Consider the following 27439-nt stretch of genomic DNA (forward strand, 5'->3'; position numbering starts at 1 on the left):
TTAATGGATGGTAGGCAAGTCTCCCAGCCAGTTACCAGGTAGGGGACGTGGACACGTATACTCATTCTGCAAGGACGACAAAACAAAATATTAAACAGCTGGTCTGTGCCAGTTACAGAGGTGGTGGTTACAATGTGACGTTCATTACATTGGCCAGCGATTTGATAACAGGACAATGGGGCTGTGATAGTGCCAGCAAAACTAATTTGGGTAAGCAATTAAGAAAATGATGAAATCCCTTGTGTCGAGATGGCTTAGAAGGCTGGCGTGCCCTTCCCTAGTGCTTCACAGAGATTAAATGGTAGCCTGTACAGCCAACTATTACACTACGCCGCTTTGAAAATATCAATTAAACATGAAATAATTTAGTGAAACATTTTATCAATTGCCTATTCTTGTCTCAATATTGGATATTGGATGTGTTGGGTCTTTCCTTCTTGCTGATCCACTCTTGATGCATTTTTGTGCTCTTATGTTTTTTTTTTTATCATAGCTTATTTTTATTGCATGCCATATAGCGTAGTGCTGTCGTTTTGTGAAAAAAGAGCCAATTTGAAGCTTAGCCACAGATAAATTCCAATTGCCTTCATAACTCAACTGTTGGGAGTTTTGCAAGATTGATATTGTTGTCAAAGTGAGGCGGATCTCTGTGACAAAAAACTCAAGATGTGCAATGCCTTGAGAAGAAGTTTTACTTAAATAGCATCAAACAAATCTTTATTGTACTTGTCAAGTCAATGTGAGTCAACAGAGCACACAAACAGCAAGATGCAAAAGCTCAGGATGGGCTCCAAACACGTGCACACGTGCACACACACACACAGTGAAGCACACAAGTGTCTGAAGAGGCATGCACGCACAATTACACATCCTATTGTGTAATGTCGTGGAACACGTATGAGGTAAATAATGAACTGTACCCAATTCATTTCACGATAATGTTATTAGCATTAAACTATAATCAGTCAGCAATGGATCAGCATCATGTCCAGGCATTGATAGCCTGGTGAGGTAACATGAATTTGTACATTTGCAAGATAGATAAATGACACAGAACAATTGCCTGCGTAGTTGACCTGCATGCGGAGTTCTTAGGCCTAACAACTCCCCATTAATATAATAATGCTTTGACTTACGAGGGTTCTGAGACATGAGCCAGCCTGCTCGCTATATTTTGCTTTGAGTATAAATTTGCGATATGAGCACGTTTCCAGATGCTGACACCAGATGACCGAGGGCTACAGGCGCTCCTAGCTTCACTCGTTAAGTAATTTTGCCTGTATTTGTGAATATATATTTTTTAATAATATTATAAAAATATGTGATGGGTCCAAAGAAAGCAAGTGGCAAGGACGCATCGACAATAAAAGACGCATGATGACGATGGAGATGAAGCATGAAATAATTGATTAACATGAACGTAAGTGATTTGGCACGGCAGTACGAGCGGAGTACATAGATGATATGTACAATCCTCAAACAGAAGGATGCTATCAAGAACACAGTCTTCCAAAGGCAGAACTATTATGTCTGATTTTATGTACGTGTAAAGTACATTTACAGTATAAAGTGTTATGTAACGCCCAACCCTCTCTCTCCCCCTCCCTCGTCCCTGCAGACCGCTGTCACCGCCATCGTCTGTCTCGAAGGTAAAACTCAAAATAAAACTACATTTTATATTACAGTAATACTGTATATCATTTATTATAGAATTAAAACTTTTTTTCTGGTGTTATTAGCGTTGATTTGAGTGTTTTTAGACGGCCGGAACGGATCCATTTTTCCCTATTATTTTATGTTGGAAAAATGGATTGGATATAAGAGCGAATTGAGTTGCGGAGCTCAGTCCAGGAACAAATTCTACTCATATGCCAAAGGATTACTGTACTTCACATTGTTCTTGTTTTCATAATGTGCAGAACCATTGAAGCACTGTAATGTATGTCTACTTGCATCTCAGATATTCTTCCAGTACCAGTAGCTCTGGACTACTGATACTCTTCGGTGTCTCAGATGTCTTATGTTGCCCGGCAACAAAGAATCTGCTGTGCCTCAGGCAGCAGAAACGTCACGGCTAATATAGTGTCCAGATACAAGCCAACAGTTGGCAAGATGCATCCTGAAAGTTAAAATATTGGGGGGGAAGTGTCGGGTTTTTTTGTCCTTGATTTTTCCCTCAAGGACAAATGCTCACTGTCATTTGCCAGCTCCTGTACCACCCTACAACCAGCCTGAAGAACATTGTTGTTGTACATGTACACAGCAGTAGTAGTTAGTAACAAGTGGATCTGATCAATTGGAATGTGCACTGGTTATTAGAATTGAGGACTTGCAATGGCATCACAGAAACAGGAAGTTCTATGAGAAGCAGGACTGATGAGTTACAGTAATGTAATGTAATGTCTGCAGCTTTGTACTGCATGGACTCTACTGAAGCTTCAAATTAAGACACCAGTTCAAGGAATAATCCATGTTCTTAACATCTCGTAGGAGTGTGGGAGACAATTAAAGGTTATTCGGATAGTGCTGGTGGAAAAATGTGATGATGAGGGACTTCATCCTCTACTGTTGTGCCCCTGAACTGTCAGTGTCTTGATTTGAGGGACATTCATTTCAATAAACCTTAGCAAGTACCTATCAGTGTTGGGATGAAATTAGAATTAAAAAAAACGGAATCTTCTTTCACAGCTCAAGGCATTATGACCTGCAGTGCTCGCAAACGAGTGGTCAATGAGCAGTAATAATTGATTGAAAATAGATGGGTGTTTTTTTGCTGCCTCATTAGTCTAATGCAGCACATATAAAACTCCACTATGCAACTGTCACTAATGCGCCTCTACTAGCTAAAGCCACAAGCATAATGCCATTTGGAAAGAGCTAACTGGCTGGAAAATATAGATATACAATCCATAAGACCTGCCGTGTGTTCACGCTGTGGCAAACAAAGACTGGAGCATAAACCACAAGACCAAAGAAATAAAACTACAGATAAAGTACTTATTAATGTTTGATTATGAGAATCAAGTATATTATTTCGCCACATTGAAATCTGGATGGTTGCCAGCCAATTAGAGTGCTGGGCGGGGGGGGGGCTGCAATAAGCTAAAGTGAAGTTAGGAATGTCTAATAGGGAAGAGCCATGTATAAACGCATGCATGCACATCCACTTTCACATAAATGTGCAAACCATTCATGTGTTCGACTCACAGCATAGAAGCCACCCTTGGGGGGTGGGGGGGGGGGCTAGACAGAGCCCTGCAGGGATGCTTCCTTGAAACCAGAGACAATACGGGGAAAGGAAGATTTCCAATGGCTATAAGGATTTAATGAGTACGGTATATAAAAGAAGCCCTCAAAAATCATGTCAGCAGTTAAAGACTGCTTTAATGAACAATAATTGAGATGTGTTAATCCTTTAATCGCAGTGACATAACACTGCAAAAAATGGGGTCGGAGTTTTACCTGAATACCGTTAACATTTAATAATCGGCGTGCTACATGCTTCCTCTTTGTCTTTGACGGCCTTTAGCCTGTTGTTGCTGGGTTGTTCTCTTTGACTTCTCTAACAGGTAAATTGATGGGCGGTGCTTGAACTCCAGCTGACTCTGATCACCTGACCCGGTGCTGCAGCCATCCAATGTATCCTCGCTCCTCCTTCAGCCCAGCTGAGACTTTTCTCCTCCGTCTCAGACGCAGTTCTACCGTCTCTTGCATCTTTTTCTTCCAGTGATCATTCCAGACACATTTGTACAAAGTCTTTCCATTAGTTAAACACTTTTGCACTAAACAAGCAATGTCTCTCCATTTTGTTTGTCGTGGCTCTGAGCCAGTCATGACAGTCTTAAACATCATTTTTACATTTGATTTGGATACCATCTTGCACCAGCAGGTAGAACTGTATCGGCAGATCTCCGGACTGAGTCCTGGCTTGGAGGGACTAAAGTCTCGCCTTGGCACACAAATCGAGGAATAACTGAGGACCAATTGTATATTTGGATTAAGCTAAATTTTCATTTCGGCTGAATATCGGATCTATTATGGCTCCAGTCACTCTCATAAGTTGATAATTTTGCTAGAACCATCGCTTATTATAAGTGATGGGTCCAAAATCCCTGAATGAGTGAAGGGCGCTCGTAGCACTCCGGCATTTAGCGTCAGCATCTGGAAGCGCGCTCGTATCTGAAATTTATGCTCGTATCTCTCGTATGTCAAAGCAGTCGTATGTCGAGGTATCACTGTATCTATTAATAAATAATAGTGAAATATCTTAAAGAAAAGCAACAATTATGCAAGCTCTCGTTCTCAAACACACAGACAGCTAACAATTCATCTGAATAACAAAAACCAAGTCATGAGTCTTTCTCGACAAATTGTAGTGTTCTTGATAATTTGCCATCTGACAAAAGAACACGTCCATGCATACGCCAGAGTGAGCTAAGCTGTCCGTGAACACCTGAAAGGTTGTCTGGAGTAATTGGCTCATGTCTTAAATAACAAGCGAGTGGGCAGGGGACATTACAGACAGATAATAGACTTCCTCCTGTTACATCCATTAAAAGCTTCGAATTTGGTTTCCAGAATGGCCACAAGTTCACAACTGCCACAAGTCAATACATCTTTCATTAGAAAATTAGAATATCTAAATTGGTCCAGACTTTCAAAAATTTCATTTTAGTTTAAAAAAATGCAGGTGAAAATCCTGCCCTAGGTGTCATGCTTCTGATCAACCTGGCAGACGGAACCCAAAAGCACAGTTCAGAACACCAGGTAATCAGTCCAAGCAGGCAAACAAATCCAAAAAGCAGCAGGCAGAAAACCGGAATGCTGGAAAGTAGGACCAGCACCAGCAAACTGGTAGGGAACTGAGGGCTAAGCCGAGTAGGGTGGAGACTGAGGGAGCGCAGGTGAACTGGATGAGCTTAATTAAGTGCGGGGAGATGAAGAAGGCTGTGAAATGGCAGATGTTAATGCAGGAAAACACACAAAAAATGAATATAATTCAGAATAAGCTTGTATTGGCAGAAGGCATGGCACCGGATGAAGGTCCAGATGAAACATTTGGACTTTGGTCCAGATCCAACTGAATGTTGAGTCTGGTTCAGATTTCTGGACTGACCATAGGAAGTCATCGTCACCAATAAACAAGAGGAACGCAAGTGGATTCGAGATGTTCGAAGGTGTTGCTTCTATAAAAAAGAAATGGTAGCAACAACATGAGTCACTTCCTTCAGTCGTCTCCTTTCACATGGCGATGTGCCACTCCAAGCATGCATTTCAAGAGTGATATATCTCCCCGATTAGTGCCCTTGCCCTTGTTGAAATGCACTCCACACACTTCTTTTTTAAATCCATTAAATATGTTCTTAGATTAATATTAGTGCTGAGGGCATCAATATGAATGCAGAAATATTGACAGCAAGAGCAACGTTTTGCCTCCGGGTACACTGCACCGCTTCGTGCTGAAAATGCAAACTTTGCAATGACAGCGTTCAGAGATTTCCGGGGTAGCAATGAAGAGAAACAGATGGAAAGCAAACTGCATGGATATAATAACACAAATATGCTCATTTAACACATCGTTGAACGTGTAAGGAACAGATGCTGAACAACAATCTGACTCGCTCACACCAGTTTGGGCCTCTCTGCTTTTGCTCTTCACTACGTTCCTTCCTCAAACTTTTATGACATTTGGTTTAAAATAATTTAAAAGAATGAATAAATTTGAGTGTATAACTAATTATGACCTACTTTATAATAAAAAATGTGTGCATTGCCGCTCAGGACTGTGTCTTCGAGAGAGTGGTCGACCATTTAATCTTCTTTCCCCATGCTTCAGACCTAACACAACACCAAGTGCAGTGGCAGCACATGTAAGATTAACAACAGACGTGTCCATCTTTTACAAGCATACAAACACCTGCAAATCCAACACAAAATCAGAAAGGCCACCTTCCCTAAGGACATAAGAGTGTCAACTCAAGTGTGACCACATATCCTCTGCCCTGTTTAAACATCCTAGCGTTATACAGGGAATCAATAAAATATGTATTGGTAAAATAATTTCATTGGGTTCTTTGATTTATTTGACTGAAAACGATACATTAAACATAAAGGTGCTGAATTAAAAATCAAATAATCTACATCCTCTACTCTGGTACAGCAGCCATGTTGGTTTTCAATAAAGCGCACACAATGGCTTAATAAAACCACACACCTCATACTGGTGGAAAATCTGCAGAAAACCTCTGACATCTTGACACATGTCATCATATTGCCCTCCCTACTGTGAGCTGAGCAATAAGACTGTGCCAGTGCAAGACCACTCTCTTTACCCCCATGTCTTCAGGGGCCCCAGAGTTCGGCTATTTGTCTTGTCAACTCCTCCCGCTGGGTTTTCTATGCTGATATTCTGACGCCAAGGCCATCTCAGACACATTTTGGAGTGGGGTATAAAAATTTATAATACCTTTTTTACTTTTTTATATTTAATGACTACTGAAATTAGTTTTGTGATCTGTTTTTCGGACGCAGTCAGCAAACATCTCTATATGGAAAATACATGTTTACTCATCCACTAATTGAAAGTCACTTCAGGTCTCTCACCATGCGGCATAATACAATGCATTCAAATTTAATTAAGCTTGATAGAATTGTTATAAGCAATTTTATTATTCCATTATTTCTACTCGACAGGATTTTGGCCTTTGGCTGCTAAATAGTTGTTGTTGTTGTTTTTCATCAATAAGACATGTATAATTAAATATATATATAAACTCATTCTATTACATTTAATTTTTTTATTTTGCTTGGATATATATTGTTCCGCTCTAATTTTATTAGAGTTGAAAGAGAAACCAGTCGGCTCAAGTCTCTCAGACAATCCATTGTTTTATCACAGCGTTCTACTTTACGTATATGCAGCATCTTAAGTAATTGATTTTGACCCTGTTGAGTTGTTGGTGAGTGTAAAGTGCAGTTTATTGCTTTCTGATGGCCCGTGCTACATCTGGCTGTTGATGCAGCAAACCTGTAACACTAAAAACAATCACATTCCAAATGATATTTGTTTTATGGGATTCGTTGAAATGTACGGGCGAGCAAGTGCATTCCTCTCTGTGGCCTGATATCCAACCGAGACGCTGCGGGAAACACTCGACGTTGCATTTCAAGGGGGAAGACAAGGTTTTCTTATTCACTTTAGCATATTGAGAAATCTGATGGAGTCAGCCGCATTACATAAACTGGACTCATTAATCAGCGCTGGTTCTGGAGGCCATATATCAAACCAGCGACGCCCATGAAATTGTCACAGTGTAAATAAGAGTAATCTGTTTAGCACCCTACCCTCTTGCTTGTAAAATATTAGCTTAATTTAGCTGATTAATATTAAGCGAGTAACAGGGTTTTGTTCTGCACAGAGGTGCATGGTTGGAGTAAAGTTTAAACAATTTTTGTTTCAACAGTTATTTTTACAGGTTTTGGTATTTACCGGTAGTATTTTTTTTAAGAATTACTTAAAGGTTCAATGTTGCACTCTAATTATTTTTTTTTATATATGGCCCAAAGGTTCCCAAAATATGTTTACAAAGTTTGACCAAGGCATCACTTGGGTTGTGTATTTAAGGATGTATGTATCCCACCTTGATTTAGTCATCTGGCTTAATGTATCGGGCACAACTGTTCAAAGCAAATTTCATACATAATTGGGCCAGAAGAGCATTTGATGCAGATTAAAATTTGGTTGTTTGAGTCAAGCCAGATGATTCTTCAAAATATTCATGAGAAATTTTCATTTCTGTGTGTGCTACTACTTTAATGTCTGGAGAAATGGAGTAGTCACCAACAGGGTCCGTGTACTGCAAGTGCATAGAGAGCCCTTAGTTTCCCCCTTGGAGCAAGAGGACTAGTGTGGCAAGTAGCACTCTTCCAGGAGAGACTGCTGAAGAGGTAGTTGTTGTGCTAAAACCAGACATTTGCAGCTGGAATAGTCGTTTACCACATTAACAATGTAGAGAGAGTATTTCGGATTCGTTTAAAGTAACTTTGATAAAAAAACAGTGCTTTTCTTTCAAAAATAAGGAAATTTCTAAGTGACCCCAAACTTTTGAATGGTAGTGTACTGTTACATGTAGCACAACTTCGCCGAGAAAAATTCCTAGTCTGTGAACCCTCATTGACTGGCAATGAACAACTTCTGATCTGATTCTGATTCTAACATTATTTTATGCCTCAATACGGTGGCAAAGAGTCTGTCTCAATGACTCATAATATGGACAACATAATTAGCATGCTCAGTGTCACCAATCAGAAAAAAGACAACATGTATCCAATAGGCGCATGCTGGAGCGTGGCTAAATGCTCAAACGTGCACCTTCGTCAAGGAAAGACGTTGCACATGTCGGCAGGGACATGTCAGACTCCGGGAGCCGTAACTCTCATTTCTTACAGAGGGATTTATCATCAAAATGATCTTGGATGCCACAGTAACGTGTGACTGTATGAACCAAACGTGTTAATGAGAATGGGAGCGCTGATGTCCCGTGTATGTGTGTGTGTGTGTGCGCGTGTGTGCTCGTGCATGCATGCATGACAGAGAGAGATAAAGTGTGAGTGTGAGCGGGATAAACCAAAAAGCCAACAATGAACTAGACTACTCTACTGGTGGGACATTAAACACAAAGTACAAAGTGGCTGTCGCCTTTCTCCATTTTATGGTGGATGGCATCCAGAATTTAGGTGCATTACAACCACTGGAAATTCATTTATTGCCACTGGATTATTTCCCCAACAATGTAATCTGTGCTGGACCAACATATTATTATTATTATGATTAAATCATTGTCACCAGTGATACCAGTTAATTAGAATACAATTTACGTAAACGAATCCACAAATATATATATATAGTCTTTGAGAAAAGATCACAAAAGAAACTTTTGTGCTTGGGGAAAAAAAATGTCTTGAAAATGGCCACATGAAAATGGCCACAAAACAAAAAAGAAACATACCAATTCCCCAGTGAACCCCTACACCTTGGTGAACTGAGAATCATAGTGTTCTATTTCTGCCGTTTCAGCACAAGGTTGGCATCCTTTCCAGCAGTCGTGTGCATTTCGGAAACTCAGATTAAATCTGGAACACTTGCAAATAATGACAAATAATAATGCTGCATGTCTGGTAACATTAACCAACCAAGGACTCGCCATCAGCACCAGCAGTCACTTGGAGCACGGGAGAAGGAATATTGTTTTTGTTACATAGCCGGGAAATATAAATATATTTATAAGCTATTGTATGAGTCAACATCTTCATGTTCTGAAAAAAGTATTAGTACCTCTTGAAAGTGACGCATATTTTAATTTTATTTATATGAATAGACTTTAATGGGTTAATGAATCCTATCTAAACCACTTCTCAAGAAAACAACAATGAATCCTGATGTATTAGCTAACTCTAGGCCAATTTCTAACCTTCCATTTCTGTCTAAGATTTTAGAGAAAGCAGTCGTGTGAATTCTTACAAGAATTACAATCAGGTTGCAGACCTCATCACAGCACAGAGACAGCAACATAATCAAGGGTTATTTATGACAAATAAAGACAAAAAAGTATGGTCTAAATGATGGTGAGAGCTCAAAAAGAGAACAGGAAATTCCATGTTCACAAAAAAAGGCAATAATATAAACTTTTAGAACAAAGTGGGGTCACTCTAAGTAGTAAAGCAACTTTAGGCTGCATTATTCTGTTCTACGAAAAGACTGGCCTCCGTGGGTGGCTGTGGCTGTCGCTTAATTCTAACAAATGAACAATATGCCTCAGGGCATCATTCAAAAATATGTGATCTCCACAAATGTCTCTGTTCCCCACTGAAATGCACGTTAATAATTCAAATATATGTCGTGAAAGCAACAGAGTCTTGTGAAATTAAAATGAATGTGAAAAGAGTGGGGTAAAAAAAACCTCTTGCAAAAACGGCAGTGTAAGAGTAATCATGCGACAAAAAGATCAATGCAGAAATGAGTCCATAAAATATAGATAGTGCTGTTCAATAGTTGCACATATGATAATTACACAATTTACTGGCAAACAGCTATTTGGTGAATTTCTGAAGAGAAAATTGCTTTTGGTTTCAAGGCTTGTATTGTGAAATATGCAGGGGCAGCTTGAGGCAGCCATTGGTCGAGCCATTAAGGCTCAGTGAAGAAGTATTGAATTGCTGGAAAGACAGTTGCGTTATATAATGAGCTGTTTGTGCAGTGGAACGCCACAAATATTTCTAAAATCGCAGGCACATGACCACAGAAAGTGGTAAAAAAAAAAAACGGATGTGGTATTAATTTGTTCTCAAAACAAAAAACAACAAGACTGTAATACATAGTTTTTTAACCAAATAAAAATTCAAGCTGGGGGGCGCCACACTGCTAGTTGGGCTTGATGGGGGTTTTCCTTGGTTTGTAAAGGGTTAGCGACAACCAGCTGCTAACAAATTATCTCAAATTACAGCTGAAGGGTGTTCAAAAATTTATTATTTAAACATAATCTCTCTCTCCAGTCCAACTTTGTGTTGCTGTAGCCATGCATGAAACTAGACTTCAGCCTCTCTCTCTCTCTCTGTAGCGACGCGCCATGAATAGTACGGGAGTGACACAATGCCCCATCCTTACCTTTTTCAATTCCATCCCATTTCCTGCAGGCTTATATTATTTCACACAGTGTAGAAACAAAATGTGCTACAAGTTGGTGATAAAACTCCAAACAAGGTATAAAAAAAAAGTGTGACTAGGGAAGATTACATCAGACACGCGGTTTGATTGATCTGAATAATTATTCCCTGAAGGAAATGAACATTGCACGAGGGCTCCGACCACTGAGATTGTTTTCATGCCCAATTAAGATTACTTGGGATGATAAATGATTTTTGTACAGCGCTTCTAAACTTGGATATCAGAACGCTGGCTTACTGCTCAGTCTCAGGGATTGTGAGATGATTAATAAGGTAATAAAGCAGAAAAATGTAGTTCTGAGAAGCAAAATAGGGTACTGAAATATCTAATTAACTAAGTGCCGTCAACATTGGCATGGACGTTTATGCATGAGCAGAAATTGTGGTGGAATAACCTCCCCGCCCTAGGAAACATTTGTCAGTGTAAATATGTCTATCTTACTTCAGTTATATTAATAAACCACAATGAGCACTTGTGCTTATTACATACAGTTAATAGAACGTTGTCAGGTTTCAAAGGATTGCCACCCCGCTCCTTTTTCACACATCACAGTGGTTCGATCCCCAGATTTGCCCATTTGTAAGTACAGTTTTCTACAGTTTGACAAAAAGTAGTAGGATGGTTGGACATAAGGTTCTTGAGGTTTGGTTTAAATGCTGGAATGAAAAATTTGGCTTTAAAATCCATTTATTTTTCCTTCAGAATGAACTGCTGACCTCTATCAGGTCAAAGTCTCAACACATAATATTGCTAATTTGAAAGTGATAAAATGTTGAAGTAACAACACAATCTGTTTGCTGGAAATCAGCAAATAGATTGTTCAAAACAACATATTTTTTAATAGCAATTTTCACCTATGAATTGATTCAATATCCAGCAGGATGGCATTTGGAATGAAAAACCCATTACCGGTATATACAGTATACAGTATACATATATATATGTTCTGGCTGTCCTTCGGGATCCTGAATCAACAGCCAGAGTGCAGTGGGTGCGAGGTAGCTGAAAATACATATTCCGCTCTTGTGCACAACACTGTCAAACATTAGAATATTTTTTTTGTGTGATTTGCAACTAGACTTTCCTGCAGTGCTTTTTTGCACTCCACACTAAGGCAGCCAAAACAAGCTGTTGTGCAAACAGATGGAAGTTCTTTCCAGCAGGTTCCTGTTTGTGTGAATGCTCAGGGCCACTTTAAGCTTGAGCAAAGACTATCATTTTTGCAGGCCTTTTGAATCATGCTTTTAGGTATTTTTCTCCGAGTGGCTCGGGTATGACATCCCGTATAATTTGACACCAAAAAATTGTGTCGCTCACATTATTGTGACCTCAGGAAAACACGGATCCTGGATCTGGCACTTTGTAGCAAACATCCTGAAATAGCAGAATTTGTTTTGACTAACGTCAAGGCCCAAACAGTAAATTTTAACTGCACACATGTACTGATTATACATGGTTATGCAAAAGCCCTCAGTGATGTAATACTGTTTAAATAAGCCCTGTGGGGATGTGCCGCAGATGTAATCCTACCTAAAAAAAGAAAATGTTGCTTCTCATATTATCGTGTTGAAAAACGTTATCCTGTTCGAGGATGAGATAAAAGGGAAACTGGGTATTAAATGGGCCCAGAGGCAAAGTTACTAAAGACATAGTAATGATAAGCTCAAACATTACGGCTTCTTTTATCAGTACTTTTTTAACTTTTTGGTGTTATTCATTATCACACTTCCATCATTTCTGCATTGAGAAAAGCTTCTCGAAACACACACACACACACACACACACACCCATGCAGACAGAGATTGATTAGTTTATCTTGGTGAATTTTGGCAATAATACATTGATGTGTATATTCAGGTGTTTTTGTAGGATCAGAAAGTGGAGTAATAATTTGATGGAACAGCTTACACTGTTATTTGGAGGCATATCTAATTAATATACTGGGCTACACTTGAGCTGATCATTCAATCACAACTTCATCATTTGGACTCTGAAACCTTCATTGAGTGATGATACATTTTCCATCAGAGCGCGATGTGTTTGTAAATTGGAGCTTTTTCTTTTGTTTTTTTGACTTCTTAATTAGATTTTTTCTTCTACACTCTGAACACTCGCATAAAAAAATAAAAAAGAAGAAGCAAATATTGGATGGACTGGTGGACACGTTCCCCGCTTCCTGCAGGTGCTGCAGATATCCACTCTGTGAAGAGATTTTGTGATTGTGTGTAGGCAGCAGATGCGTTGTTCATTGTGATCGCTCTTACACTCTGCAACATTGTAATGTCACGGCCCTGATGGAGACACTTACTCACATTCAGCACATTTGAGTTTGTGGATGCATTTGTGCCAGCTTTGGATTTACAAAGGCTGTGGGAGAATGAGATTCATGATCTTCGTCAGAAACACAGACAAATACAGAAGCTTACGGAAATGTTCCGTAGAATCTCCTCTGTTTGAGTTTCTATTGTCCTACCCAGTAAAACCGAAGAGTCCTATATTTTGTTGTAGCTGCAGGGCTGGATGCTGCTAATAATACCTTTCTCATTGGGGCTTTGCGTTGAGTATGTATGACTGTATCCTTGCATGTGTGACAGGAAAGGGAGCCTGTGGTAAAGAGCCACACTTACAGCGTTTCAGCGCATGCGTCATCATCCAGCACAGCCTTCCTCTGCGGGGAGGAGTTCTCCTGACGAGGACCCAGCAATCGAGGGAAGGGGGCGTACAATTGTCCCTCTGAGATGGTTAAGAGGCTGTTGCCCTGAATAAGTGAAAATGCTTCTTGCTCAGAAGGGGGGGGGGGCTTGCTGGCATTGTGATCCGAGCAGCTGTTTCTCGCAATCCACATCTTGAAATGATGACAAATTAAGATGTTTTCAGTTTTTTCCGTCACGTCAGCCAGAAAAACGCAGGAGCCGAGCGGCGAGACGCTGATATTCCCTGATCGTCCCTCGGTTAACAGTGGTTCATTCATTAATTGACAGGAGCAGCGTGATTGCACTTCCACAGAAGTGGGGACTGTCACAGTCCAAATTACATCACGATGAGGTTTTATTAGCTGCTCTGAGCAGAAACAGAAGGCTTTCTATAAACTCTAACAACCTCTTAATAATTCTGCCTTTTAAAGCTCCTGCTTGATTATTTATTAAATAATTTAAAGACAGGCTCGATTTCATGGTGCACACATAAAAATAAAAAAATGATGAGACCTGGATTATTTGACTTATTGTAAATACACTGAGGTTTCTTCATGATGATGGAGGGTTTACATTTAAGATCACGGTTCCCTCAAATTACAGCAGTAAAGGGGACAGGAAGTGGAAAATTAACAGTTTTTTTTAATGATTTTTTTTATGCTTATCAGGTTGAATGGAACTAGGAAAATTAGACAGAAAACATGCAAAGAGAGTGCTGAGGCTGGATATGTTCCTCCTCGCCCTGCTCAAAAGCGCTATGAGGGAAGGACGGGTACGGGGACAGTATCTACAACAGACAGGGAGAGCTCAAGTAAAAGATGAGAGATGGACGGGAACAGACAGTTGTAATCGTCAGTTTGCTGAATTATGAAAAGATAAGGAGTAGCAGTGTTGCAGCCGCATTCTGCTGCACATACTGCTTCTTCCACCAGGACCTTTTTTTCCTACATTGCAACTACAACCTGCAATACATTGCAATAATACATATGCTAAATTTTCTGTCCACATAGATAGACCAAAATTATGTTATGTGGAGGAGCGGTCATCCAATTACTGCAGGTGTGATCAAAGAAAAATGTAAGGTACAGTCCTTCCATAAGTGTGTAATTCTGTAAACAGGAGAGTGCAGCCTCGATTCCAAACCTCAAAAAATGATCTCCATTTACAAGAGGAAGAATGTTCCACTTAGGCTTTGATCATTACATGCAAGTGTTCCAGAAGGCAGCCGCAACAAGTTGTATGTGGTGTAATTGTTGTTGCAAAGAAACACTGAAGAAATCAATGTCAAGCATACAAATGTGAATAATTATCATGCACAATTTTTGTGCCACTCTTTTTTTTTTTTTTTAAACAACTACCCTAGTTTATCATAAAGCACAGCAGGTCTGTTGCATTTGTTCAAGAAAGAAGAGATACAGTACAGTCTGTCATTACTCTTTCATGGGTCAACCCGAAAACCTAAAAAGGAAGATTATAGATAGGTAGATAGATGGATAGATGGATGATAATTTGCTAGACTTTGCACACACGTAAATCTAGCAAATTAAAATCTGTGTATGAACTGAGTTATCTTCTCTGTCTTCAGCGTTGACTGAAGTTTTGTCAAGCGGTGTGGTGTGTGTTGGTGTGCCCGCTCATTTGTCAGTGCTGGAGCTCAATGATCCACTCCGTAATGTGGCGCAGTGATGAATGATGATATGCTTTCCTCTCACAAAGCTACACTGTAAAACTGTGTTGTGAATTTAGTGCAAAAGCTGAACAGTGTTCCTCTGAATTAATCACACAATGACATGCTGTGCTGTATCTCATAGAAACATGCTTTTATTCACATGCATGTACGCAAAGTTAACTGTAAGCAGCAGGCGAGGAGGTTATGTTTTTCACGCCGTTTGTCTTTTTGATAGCAAGGTTACGGGAGAAACGCTGCATTGATATTGATGAAATGTTTTTTTTAGATTGATTCAGATACCTGTCTGGATAAAAGAAAGAAAAGAAATACCTGGATTTTCCAATTTACTTATAATGGAGGCTTTATTAAAAAAATAATATCTTGTAAAATTTGCATTCAATTCACTCACCAAAAATCACAGTCATAAAGGGGTCCAATTGCACTATCATGCAAGATGTCTTCTGGATCTGATCCAGAATGAGGTCAGGAAAAAATATAACATTTTAACATTAAAACCCCATTTACGGATTCAAAAATCAAAAAAAGTTCTGCATTGTACTGAAGACGTTAACAAAATATTACCAGAGAACCGGTGTTGAAGAGTGAGGGCACGACTTTGATCTGATTTAAGGTCATAGAAAACAAGAGTCTCAGCTTTCTCCAACTGTTTTTTATTAGGGCAATGTGTTAATGCGGTAAATTAAAATTACAGCTGCTGTTCTGGCCATTTGAATATTGCACTATAAAAACAAACCCGATTTAACGTTGAAGTAACGCAGTCATTACTAGTCATTGCTAAACAATGTAGCTTCCTTTTGGATTAGTAAATTCTATTAGCACAGAATGTGATTTGTCAGAGCTGAAGGCTTTGAGGTCATTCTGGGATGACTTCCTTCACACTTCTGTTGTTCTTTTCACAAATTAGAGCTTAGAAAGAAAAAAAAAATCAGATTTAAGACGATCTAAACTGGATTTTTCACACAGCTGCTCTCATTCACAATCTTTAAATAGTCTAAATGTGAAACTATCGTACGGATTGTGGTGATCTCAGCAGATTCCCAACTCATTGTTGCATCCCAATTCAGGCTGGCAGGGGTCTGAACCATTCTGTGCCAGTCTTGACAATACCTCCCTGAATCCGAGCCACGGCAGGGGAAATGTGTTGTGTTGCCTTTTTGTTCTACGTTGCATCCACAGGGACCGCTGGCACTGCACCGTGGCGTGATGAAAGCCACAGCCAGCCGCACCGGCCAGTGAGATGGCACTTCTATGAATCTAAATGAGGCCAGCTTCTCAATAATTAAACAGCAGAAATAAGAAACAATGCAGACCCCCCGCCCCCCTGCCGCTGATGAGCTGTTGTATACGCCCGTCAGTGGTGCTGAAATTTAGAGATTGTTTTGGACGTGATGAGATTTTGGATTAAGGTTTTGTGGAGACAAACAATATATTGCACTGATTGCTCCAGAAATACTTTCGGCAGTAGACGAGTACATCAAAACACCCCTTTTGTTTTATAGATTACTTCAGTCAAGCGGCGTGTCGCTGCCAGATACATGAACAACGCAGCAGGAAGTTGACTACATGCCGCTGCTAAAGCCTCTCTCCCCCCCGAGCAATCGCTGAGCCTCTTTTGCTGCTCCAAAACAAATCAGTGTGTCACAAAGTGATTTTTATACTACACTACATTATATTTAGCAATTGAATTATCCAACACACCAGCACTGCAGATGCAAACCTAACAGTACCCTGTTACGTAATGAATATCCAGACCATCACATGGAAAATATTGACGGCCTTTTAATTAGCTGATTGGAGGAAGAGTGGGATTTGCCAGAGGTGATTTGCTCTGTAGTTACAATGGGATCACATGTATTCACATCCCTGTAAGTTTTTGTTTCCTAGAGGATATATTATTACTTCCAATACTCAAGACAACCTGAACTGTATTTCACAACCAGCTGCTACTATGCATATCAATTTGGTACAAGATGTGACATCAGTGCATGGACTTTGGTGAGGTCAGGGAGGTCCATGCACAATCCAACTTCAGCCTGGCTCTTTAAAATTGCCAGCAGTTACAGTCAGAGTTTGAAGAGTTATTATACATCAGAACGCTGTGTTCCTTTTTTTAAATTAAATACTTTGCTTTAACATTTTCAGAGTTTAAATATTTTGGCCCAAAGCCACATCCTCTGCTTCTGGAAAATATGTTCAGATGTGGATGGACTATTATCAATATCGTCAGTGAATGAGGGCAAACTAGAGTTCATACGTGACTCAAAATGTAAAAACAAACCAAAGAATCCTCATGAGAAACACACATTTTAGTTTGTTCCGATCCCAATATTTAATCTGTGCGATTACCATCATTCCTCGACTGCAGTTTACCAGAAGTAGCTGTACTTCCTCTGTGACTCACAAACATACCACAGAAAGGTTATTGGTTGGCTGATCAGCTATGTTTAAAACTGCCCAATTATATTAGGGAAGCATTCTTGCATTATGTCCTGCAATGATGTCATCATCAACACGACACATCTGACTGGCTTGGCCAGTCAGTAAATGGAGCTTCACAATTTGTTCCTCAATATGTTGGTTGATTATTGACCGATGTTTATGGAATTTGACACAGTCATAGGGCGGAGACCTTTCCGGATCGGATCTTGATTGCGGATCCCGTCGAGTTACAAACAAATCTGGATTTTCCAATTTACTTATAATGGATGCTTTAAATATTCAATTCACCAAAAATCACAGTCATAAAGGGGTCCGATTCTGATACAGAATGAGGTCAGGAAAATGTTTTACATTTTAACATTGAAAATAGATTCAGTTAAAAATACACTCAGATTCACTTTTACTTTTCATGGTTGGTGTATAAAGATATCAAGAACAATTTAGAATATTTTGATGATGACCCAGATCACCATTTGGACGGTGTAAATCTAATTTTGAGGGGAATGAGCTGCTTGGCGGAGGTCTGCGCGCTCCGAGTGCTTTTCTCCCCAAGGCCCTCCTTTGCAGACACACAGACAAACAAACAGAACAGATGACACAGCATGCTCCAATTCCACTTGGCGAGGGGGAAACCCCAAAACCTGATTTTCATATTAAATTGTTCTTGATGATCAGAGACATAAAGAGCAGGCGATGGGGGGAGAAATAGACAGAGTCTGAGCACAGCAAGATACTGGAGGGAGAGACCAGAAGGGAAGCTGTGTATGAAGGAAATGGCAACAGAAAGGAAAAATAAGGTTTGGTAAGGCAAACTTTGAGATTAAATTGAGTTCAAATCTTGAAGTAATATAATTTAATTTTAGAACCAGTAGTGCCCAAATACCCTCAGAAACAAGACCACTCAAACCACAATCTCTATTCAGCTACAATAGGCTGCTGTAAAAAGTTCAAACTTTTAATGAACATGTTCTACTTTTCAGTGTTATTAAAAGTCCCTCAAGGACTCTCCCTCTCTCTCTCTCACTCATTCTCTCACTCACTCACTCGCTGGTACTATAAAAATCATCATCTCCAAATCCAATGAAGTTCAGTTTGCAATGGTGCCCACAATCCACAAAATGTGTGTGTGTGTGTGTGTGTGTGTGTGGAAGCAAAGTGAGTAATTAAGTAAATCCCTCTTCCCGCGACAGTAACATTGTCAATGTGCGACCAACCCCCCCACCACACACACACACACGCACACACAAACACACCTCACCTCCAATCCCACATTTATTTGCAGCAGATACAAACATTCACTCCAAACAGATTGCTTGAAGCATGTATGAGCCGTGCCGTGCTGATGTGAGGTGGTGTCAGGTGGATAGTTAGGCCTCGTCCAATTATTCATGGTCCCTTGAATTAGAAATTACATGAGAAATGGAGGCAATAAATAGATTTTTTTTGGCAGAGTGGTAATTAAAGGTTAATTAATTACCATTATATTTTACAATGTATTTCATTAAATTAAATACAAATTTCACCTCGTAGACAGCAGGTGTGATATCACATTATATATATGTAATGTCCGCTGAAACCATGCGATGTGTGCTGACCTTGGTTTTTCTTTTTTCCAGTTTATAAAAAGGTAAAACCTGAATAATTGGAGATGTCAATTTTGCTTAAGTGTGATTTAACATATATGCATAGTTTTTTTTAAGAGGGCATACTAGATAAAGGATTTACCTCTCTGTTGAGCCTTGGTATTTTGATTCGGATTTTTTGAGGGGTTTTTTTTTAGGCTGAAGCGATGGATCATACCTCACACTCCCTGGAGCCAGAAATTGTGCAAGTGCAGGATCCAGTGCCATTGCCCAGCGCCTCCAATGCCTCTGGTGTGGCAGCGGGGTTGTAGCTCATGTAATACTCTTGCAGCTGGGTGCTCAGGTTCTGCTCTGGCTCTGGACTCTTTTTGCGCCGTTTCCGCCCCACCACCATGGATTGCTGCTGCAGCAACCTGGTTGCGCCTGGATAGCGCCGCCACAACACGTAGATAATTGTCAAGAGTAGGGACATGCTGAGGAAGAGTGCCACACTGCCCACCACCACTTTGTGCAAAGTCATGTGCTCCATATCTGGGGGTGGTATCAGAGTGGGTCGAGCACGGGAAACAGAGTCTCTTGGGTTTTTGCTCATGTGCCCTGGGAAGGTGGGATGAGGGATAGGCCGAGGTCTGAAAGGTGGTGGAGGACCGAAGATGCTGGTTGGCGGCATCGGTGGAGAGCCACTAGTCGGGGCATAGGTTGGTTCGGCAGTGGCTTCAGAAATGAGCTCAGACATTGGTGAAGGTGTTTCAGTCAAAACATAATCAGTTTCCTCACAAATACCGTGGCTCCTTGTAGCGTCCATAATTTTTTCCCCCTGGAGAAACTTTGGGCTGCTGCAGATCATAGTGGTGTCTTTACTACCCCGGAAATTCCTCAGCCAAGCCACAAGTGGGCATATGCCAGACGCACAATCCCACATATTCCCAGCAAGGCTGATGGAGGTCAGTGAAATCCACGCTGACACCGCCTCCTGTGACACATTGGACAGTTTGTTGGATTCCAGATTGAGGACTTGAAGGTTGGGCAAGCAGTGAAACACAGCTGGGTCTAAGGTCTGGATTTCATTCCCAGACAGATCAAGTTTCTGCAGTGTATACCACGTCCACGGGAGGCCCTGGTTGACCACCCTAATGCGGTTCCACTGAAGATAGAGCGACCTAAGGTTTGCCAGGCGTGGAAAGAGAAAAAAGTTGATCCGGGAGAACTGATTGTGTTCCAGGTGCAGCTCCATGAGCTTCTGTAATCCCAAAAAGGTGGTGCGGGTCAGAGCCTTGATTCGATTATAGCCCAAATCCAGAAACTCCAAACTTCGGCACTCCAGGAAGGCTCGTATTGGAATGTTGGAGAGACCGTTTGAGCGTAGGTGTAGGTTTTGTAATTTTCGTAAACCATGGAACTGACCTGGCTGGAGGATTTCTAATTTGTTGTAGGACAAGTCCAGACTGCGAAGATTGGGAATTCCATGGAATGTGGAATTATGCAGGGACGTTATCTTGTTGGAGCTCAGTATTAGTTCTTTAAGCCTGCGAACGCCCTGGAATGCTCGACTGTCAACAGCTGAGATCTGATTGTGGTCCAAGTATATCCAGAGAAGCTGGCTGAGGTGAGCGAACTGGTATGGCAGGAGTGTATGCAGATCATTGTAGCGCAGGGAGAGGCCTTGGCAACCTGCAGAGATGTTTCCCGGGACATCTAATAAGCCGGCTGAATCGCATTGGACGGTTTTCCCTTCACATCGGCAACTGTTTGGGCAGGTTCGCTCACTGAAGCTGAGCAGCAGTGGAGCCCGTAAGAGGAGGAGAAGAGGGAAAAGGAGGCATGTCAGTCGTCCATCACATAGCAATGAACCTGGGAAAAAGAACAAAACAGAGAAGCACAGAGAGAAGAAATAAGTTTAATATTACTAATAATGAAAAAAGTCACATCTGTGAGTAATTTTTAGGATTAAAAAAATCTGCTTCCATGCAAGGTGGATTTACAATTAACCCAACAGCTTGGCCATGTGAGCATTAAAGTCAAATGAGATGAGCTTAATTACATCAATGAGGAAAGAGGATGAAAAGACTTCCGAAACGCAAAAGTGGATTTAATAGAAATTGTCTGCTTATAGTCCCAACCACAGATGTATTGTAATTATAATGATTTATAATGGACAGTATTAGTTTTTTTCATTTATGCATTTTTTTTTTTGTGTATTTTATTACTAACTCTTAAAATACATCCACGGTCACCACTTGGTGGTCGCAATAAATCGACCGACCAAATTTGACGATGTCAACGCTGAGGGCGATTGTGCGTGATAGACGGAGACCGGACCTGCTCTGTTGACAGAGGAGATGTTGCCAAAAGGAAGACAAGCAGATACTTCAGACGCTGGAACGAGCACCATCACAATCTCGCAATCTGTTTCTGTGTTGACGCGGATCGCCAGGTTCTCCGCAACACCGCTTAAATCGGCCAGAGTCACAGTCAACGGGATTTCAATCAGCGAGTGTGGAGGGAGGGGAGTCAAAACAAAAATATGTGGGTTGTGCCGGGTCCTGAAATTGATTTAAATAAATAGTGGCTACATTTGCTATTTACTAAATCATCTATTAATTAATCAAAGAACTATGCATTTATATACATTTTGTGTTTCAATTTTTATTAACTTTTTTTTTTTGCTATCTAAATCTGTGAATTGGTTTTGTGTTCTAAGATGCTGTAACACAGGAACGGATCTCTTATCTTATTTGGCTGATCTTCCTACTCCCTTTCGCTCACGTAAATTGCATAGTTAGTGCATTATGGTTATTATTTATTGTTTGAGTTATCGTTAATTAATATTAACGATGTGTGTGAATATGTCTTTACATATGTGTGTACAGTATATATATGTATTTATGTTTATGTATATGTGTGCGCATGTATTTGGCATTGTTTTATCATTTTATTCTTGGTTGTTTACGTGGTCGAAATAAATAAATAAATAAATACTTATGAAATTATCGTTACGGATGTTCGACTTAACCGTGGTCTCTCAGCTCGACATAGACAACAGCTGGTTCATCTCTATTTTCACTGTGACTGCCTCAAGGATCTGCACAAGCAGCTTTAAACAGCGACAGAGAAACTGTTTCAAGCTACAGCTGGTTATATTTCATGCGTGGATCAGGTGCATTCTGTTCCGCTGGGGGGAATCACCAACATTTCTTTTTTTCCACTCAACTCACTTTTTAATTGTAAAACAAGGAACATCTGCAAACATCTGCAACCACATTCGGTGGTTTGAATAAAATATTATTTACCTCATATTTATTATCTTAATTTGCGAGATGGGATTGCCGTCATCCCCAAAATCAGTCAAGGGTCAGGATTACAGGAATATGTCTCTGTCGCAGAGTTTCCAAATTCATTTCACTCAATGTGCAAGGAATTTAACTCACATAGCGGTTTGAAAAATGCTGCATCACTCCACTCTCATCCCACTCCAGATCCAGTATATGCAAGTATGTTTCCCTCGCAGTAGTTTAATGAAAAGATGCGCCCTGCTTTTAAAACACGAACAAAGAGATTGTGTAATTCTAATCCTTTTCTAAACAGACTATTGGTACAATGCAAGCCAAACCCCACTTTGACCTTGAGCAGTATTGAACTGCTGAGTCTATAAAATGTTTAGTCCTTTAATTATAAGACAATGCGTCTAGTAAGTTAATAAAGGCCTTTTTTTATGGCTGAAGTGGAATGTTCTTGACCGGCCGTGTCGATTATTGGATGAAAGCGCTTTGAAATTAAAGCCGACGGTTGGCCTTTTAAACTAATAGATGTGTTTGATTTCTAATTCTACGTCGTGCTGCAAAGAGCCAGCACATTAAAAGATATGTCACTGCAATAATATACCGTGATTGTCGAAGGGCATACGTAGACCTAGACCAGGGCTCCCCAAACTTTTTCCTGCGAGGGCCACATAACTATTCCCTTCTATGATGGAGGGCCGGGGTCAGTTTGTACTGATGGCAGGGGTGCCTAAACATTTATTCTTTTCCAGACAGCCACCAAACAACACTATTAATAAAATAAATAATAACCAAATAACCCTTTCCGGGTTCATCACAGAAAAAAAGTCCATGGAACATTAACTTTGTAGGAATATCATTAGTTTGATTACAATTGTGTGTGTGTGTGTGTGATACACTGTCAGCAAGATAAATGTTTTGCTTTAATTATATTTTAATTATTTTTAATTATATTTTAGTATTTTTATTATGTTTATGTAGTTTTTCTATTTTTCCTCAGTACATTTCATTTTGTACTGTTTGTAATTTTAAGGTTCTTGAACATGTTTTTTAGCTTTAGAAATCATACATGAATGGAGAACCATCACATATCTGCTCTTAAGCATGCACTGCTAAACTGAGAACATTAACAGGACAGGGAAACGATTACGAATGATTGTTATAATCAAATCGGCATTAAATGCATGCGTTGCTAAATGCGACTTATGAATCCCTGCTGTCAACTGTCTGTTGATCTGTCTTTGGGTTATAAATGGAGCACTTTGTTTTAATACACACAAACAAAGTTAGAAGCTTGACTTTATACAATTTTCAGAAAATGACATGCCTCATATTAGAGGAACAATATTCAGCTCAGTAGGTAGACATTATTAAAAGGCAAACTGGATGAGTAAATGAGGCAAGTTGTGTAATGACTCTCAGTGCAAGTTAATGTAGCTGCATGTTTTATATATAGAAACTCCCTCATTATCTTGTGTTGAGTGATCTGTCTGGAAAACAAGCTCCGTTGTCTGAGACAGTGTGTAGACCACATTATTATTGTTCACAATACCACATTATGAGCATCATCGCTGTGACAATTGAATGCTACAATGGGTGGTAAACATGTTGAAAAGGCTCTGCACTAATCACAAGAACCTGGCGTGTTACACTCCTACACCCTGCTACAGCCGGGGTTGTTTCTGCCAAACAATTCTTAAAGGAGACATATTATGAAAAACTCACTTTTCCCATGTTTCTACACGACTATTATGGTGGTTTTGGATCACTACCAACCCGAAAACTAAATAAACCATCAAGGGAGAATCCTGCATAGTTTGCAGAGTTCTGTAATCACCGACTGAAACGTGTCTGGTCGAAATCTCTGGTAAAAAACGTGCACACAATGTATACGTTGGACACAATTGGACACAAACTGCTTCCTCCACAGTAGAAGGTGAAGAACACAAAGTCCAGAATGCCATCGGTCTCCCTTTGGTCCTGCTGATATTATGCTTCTGCCTACATTCACTGTGCCTTCACTGTCTGTGTCCACCCCAAACCAAATGAGGTCAACTCTTGATGTGAACGTTAGCAGCACATGCATGAACTTGCAGAGGGATTGGCGACAAAGTTACACCTGATGTTGATTCCTACACTGCTAACTATAATAGCTGTTTGAGGCGTTAACTTTGTGATGTTTTGTCAATGTGATGTTTTGCTCAAATTCAAGTGCAAGGTTAGCATGGTGCAAAAAAGCCAAAGTCCACTACATTTATGGCGTGAATCCATTCAAGCCGTCGTTCAAGCAGCCAACTCGGGCTTCGCCTCTCTAAACACACACACATGATGCCTCGTTCTCCACAGCTGTCACAAACACACCCTCCCGATTCAGTGGACTATTTGAGGTGCAACAATTTCCCATCTCTTCCTTTGCCTGTCGATGCCAACGTGCCCATCACCGCCTGTGCCTTCAGTCCCACCAGCCCCCAAGGGATCCATACGCAGGTTCCAGTTAGGCGGGTCCATTCAATCTGTAAGAATGATGAGATCGGAGGCTACTGTATGTGCCAAACTATGAAACATTTCAATACCATAGCCTGACTGAAAATGCAACAGATTGCAATTGGATTTTTTCTTCTTTTTATTTTGCCTTACACAACATCCCAACGGCCCTTCAAAGAGAAGCAAATTAAAATGCAGCTTTATGACAGACCGAGTCTCCGTTAGGAAAGACAAAAGAGACAGACGCTATCTTTATTTTTAGTGCACCGTGTTCCCGTTAACCTGATCACGTGCACAAAGATGTCTGAAAGCACGCACATGCATACATTAACCTGCACCAGGAACAACAAATGTTGCACTTTAGAGAGTTAGAGTTGGCATTATTCATGTAAAACACCATGCTAGAATGTCTGATTTTAAATAACCCTTTGATTAAATTAAACACCCGCTGGTGTACCTGGGGAAAATAACTTAAATTGAGAGTCCATGTTCTCCCACTCAGAGGCAATTAAATCTCATTTGGTAAACTGTACACATTTTATTTATCTGGTGCTCTCCTCCAAATTGAGCAGAGTGAGTCAGTTTGAGCAGGTAATAGAGATTACATGTCACTTATAACGGGTGAGGTTTTATTAATGGATTATTAATTGTTGCCTGCTGATGATAGTGGAAATGTGCATTAATATTCATGTATTTACTGCTGAATTATTTAAGTAAGAATCATGTCTTTTGTGATATGCTTGGTGGCTGTCTTTATATTTATGTTCATGTCTTGCCATCTGTTGCATGAGGCTTTTTTTGTTGCGGTTCACACTAGCCCATGCATATTCTCTGTCCATGGGGCACTTTGACTACACCGCTGTGCAATCTGCTGTCCAATAGCCACCTTTTCAAACGCAAACCACCGCCATGCAAGTGAGGATAAATGACATCTTTACAACTACATCTGAAGTTCTGGACAGCAAGGCTGGTTGTTTCTCATTTTTTTAAATTATTTAAAGCATTTCAACTCCATCTTGTCCACTTCAGATCAATGATCATATGTATGTTTAATGTTCAGTGAAGACGCTTGATTGACACAGCAATTATGAGAGGAGGAAAAAAAGGAAGTCAGATGCCATCATAATAATGTGAAAAGGAAGTGAAGAATCGTGTGCAGTGGTGAGGCCAGCCATGATGGACGGCTTAGAGACAGTGGTTCTGAGGAAAACACAGGAGGCGGAGCCAGAAGTGGAGGAGATGAAGATGCTGAGGTTCTCCTTGGGAGTGACCAGGTTGGATAGAATTAGAAATTATGCAATAAGAGGGACAGTGAAGGTTACACCTTTTGGAGACAAGATCAGAGAGACCAGACTTTGTTGGTTTGGACATGTCCAGAGGACAGACAGGGACTATATAGGTAGAAGGATGCTGAGGATGGAACTGTTAGGGCTAGAGGTCAACCAAGGAGAAGATACATGGACGTAGTGAGGGGGGACATGAGAGTGGCTGGGGAGGACGATGCAAAGGACAGGGTGAAGTGGAGAAGGTTGATTTGCTGTGGACAAGTCCCACTCATGGGACAAGCCGAAAGTACAGTAGTAGTAGACGGCATCATATAACCAAGGAGGTTAAAGTCAATATTGGTCAATTTAACCTCCGTAATGTTCTAAAAGTATGTCATCATGTATACAACATAAAGAACATTGGTGTTATTTACGTCCTAGTTTTAACTAAATCCATGATGATTCATTAAGATAAGTAGTTTATAGTAGATGATATTCGATGGCGTTGGATGCTGTGGAGTCTTAAAATCATGTTGCACAGCTTCCTTTTTATGCTAGATTTCGAAGAATGAAGCCTTCACTGCCTCTTTTTCGTCGACACTCCAACAAGGTTTTAATGCCATCATCCAGAAACCTCATAAAATAGAGACGGATATGAGGGTAGAATTTTGATGACTTCATCTGAAATAAATCTGAAGTTTCATTAAGAAGGAATTTTGCAACACGATTTTGAATTGAGATAAATTATAAGTAATGTTGGTAAAACCCGGTGTACTGCAACAAGCCAGCGGCAGCGGTGCTCTCAGAGCAGGACAAGATGGGTGGTTGTGCCTGCAAGCAAACTGGAGCATATTACTTTTTCTTTTTACTGTGTTTTATTATGGGGAAACCAAAGAGAGCTCAGCCTAGCACCCCCCAAAAAAGACACAAGTCTACTTTTGGACATTTTAGGAGAAGTTCTAAAGCATTTACTACTTTTCTGTCATAAGTTCCAGATGTTTATTGTGTGTTCCCGACCTGCACCTCACAACATGTCAGTTAGATTGGAGGAGACACTTGGGTGACCGGCTCACTCTCTCTCTCACACACACACACACACACACGAGTGTACAGGGAGGAGATGCAGCATCCGACCGCCTGGTGCAGCTTCTGCTCAATACCAGCAAGACACAGGAGCTCATCATTGACTTTAGGAGGGAGAGAAGAAGCATGCACAAACCCCTTCACATTCAGCGGAACGGCTGTTGACCGTGTCTCCAGCTTCACGTTCCTGGGAACCCACAT

At 40.4% G+C, this 27439-nt stretch overlaps 1 protein-coding gene across 1 annotated transcript; it reads right to left on the reverse strand.

The window, feature by feature from the left end:
* Positions 1–27439, reverse strand: LOC137914946 (leucine-rich repeat transmembrane neuronal protein 4-like). Its single transcript, XM_068758432.1, has 4 exons — positions 27267–27439; positions 21448–21578; positions 19346–20979; positions 1–66 (listed from the first exon to the last, which is right to left on the reverse strand). Exons 1-4 carry the CDS (start codon positions 27437–27439, stop codon positions 1–3), a joined length of 2004 nt encoding a protein of 667 aa, XP_068614533.1.

The sequence above is a fragment of the Brachionichthys hirsutus genome, unplaced genomic scaffold, assembly GCF_040956055.1.
Source record: "Brachionichthys hirsutus isolate HB-005 unplaced genomic scaffold, CSIRO-AGI_Bhir_v1 contig_651, whole genome shotgun sequence".
NCBI lineage: Eukaryota > Metazoa > Chordata > Actinopteri > Lophiiformes > Brachionichthyidae > Brachionichthys > Brachionichthys hirsutus.

What these genes read in the sequence shown, in the direction of transcription:
- LOC137914946 (XM_068758432.1), bottom strand. Translation starts at nt 27,439, where the DNA reads ATGTGGGTTCCCAGGAACGTGAAGCTGGAGACACGGTCAACAGCCGTT. An exon ending in GGATGCTGCATCTCCTCCCT is followed by an intron (nt 21,579 to 27,266) that starts GTACACTCGTGT and finishes GGCCGATTTAAG; the next exon opens with CGGTGTTGCGGAGAACCTGG. An exon ending in CTGGCTCCAGGGAGTGTGAG is followed by an intron (nt 67 to 19,345) that starts GTATGATCCATC and finishes TCGTCCTTGCAG; the next exon opens with AATGAGTATACGTGTCCACG.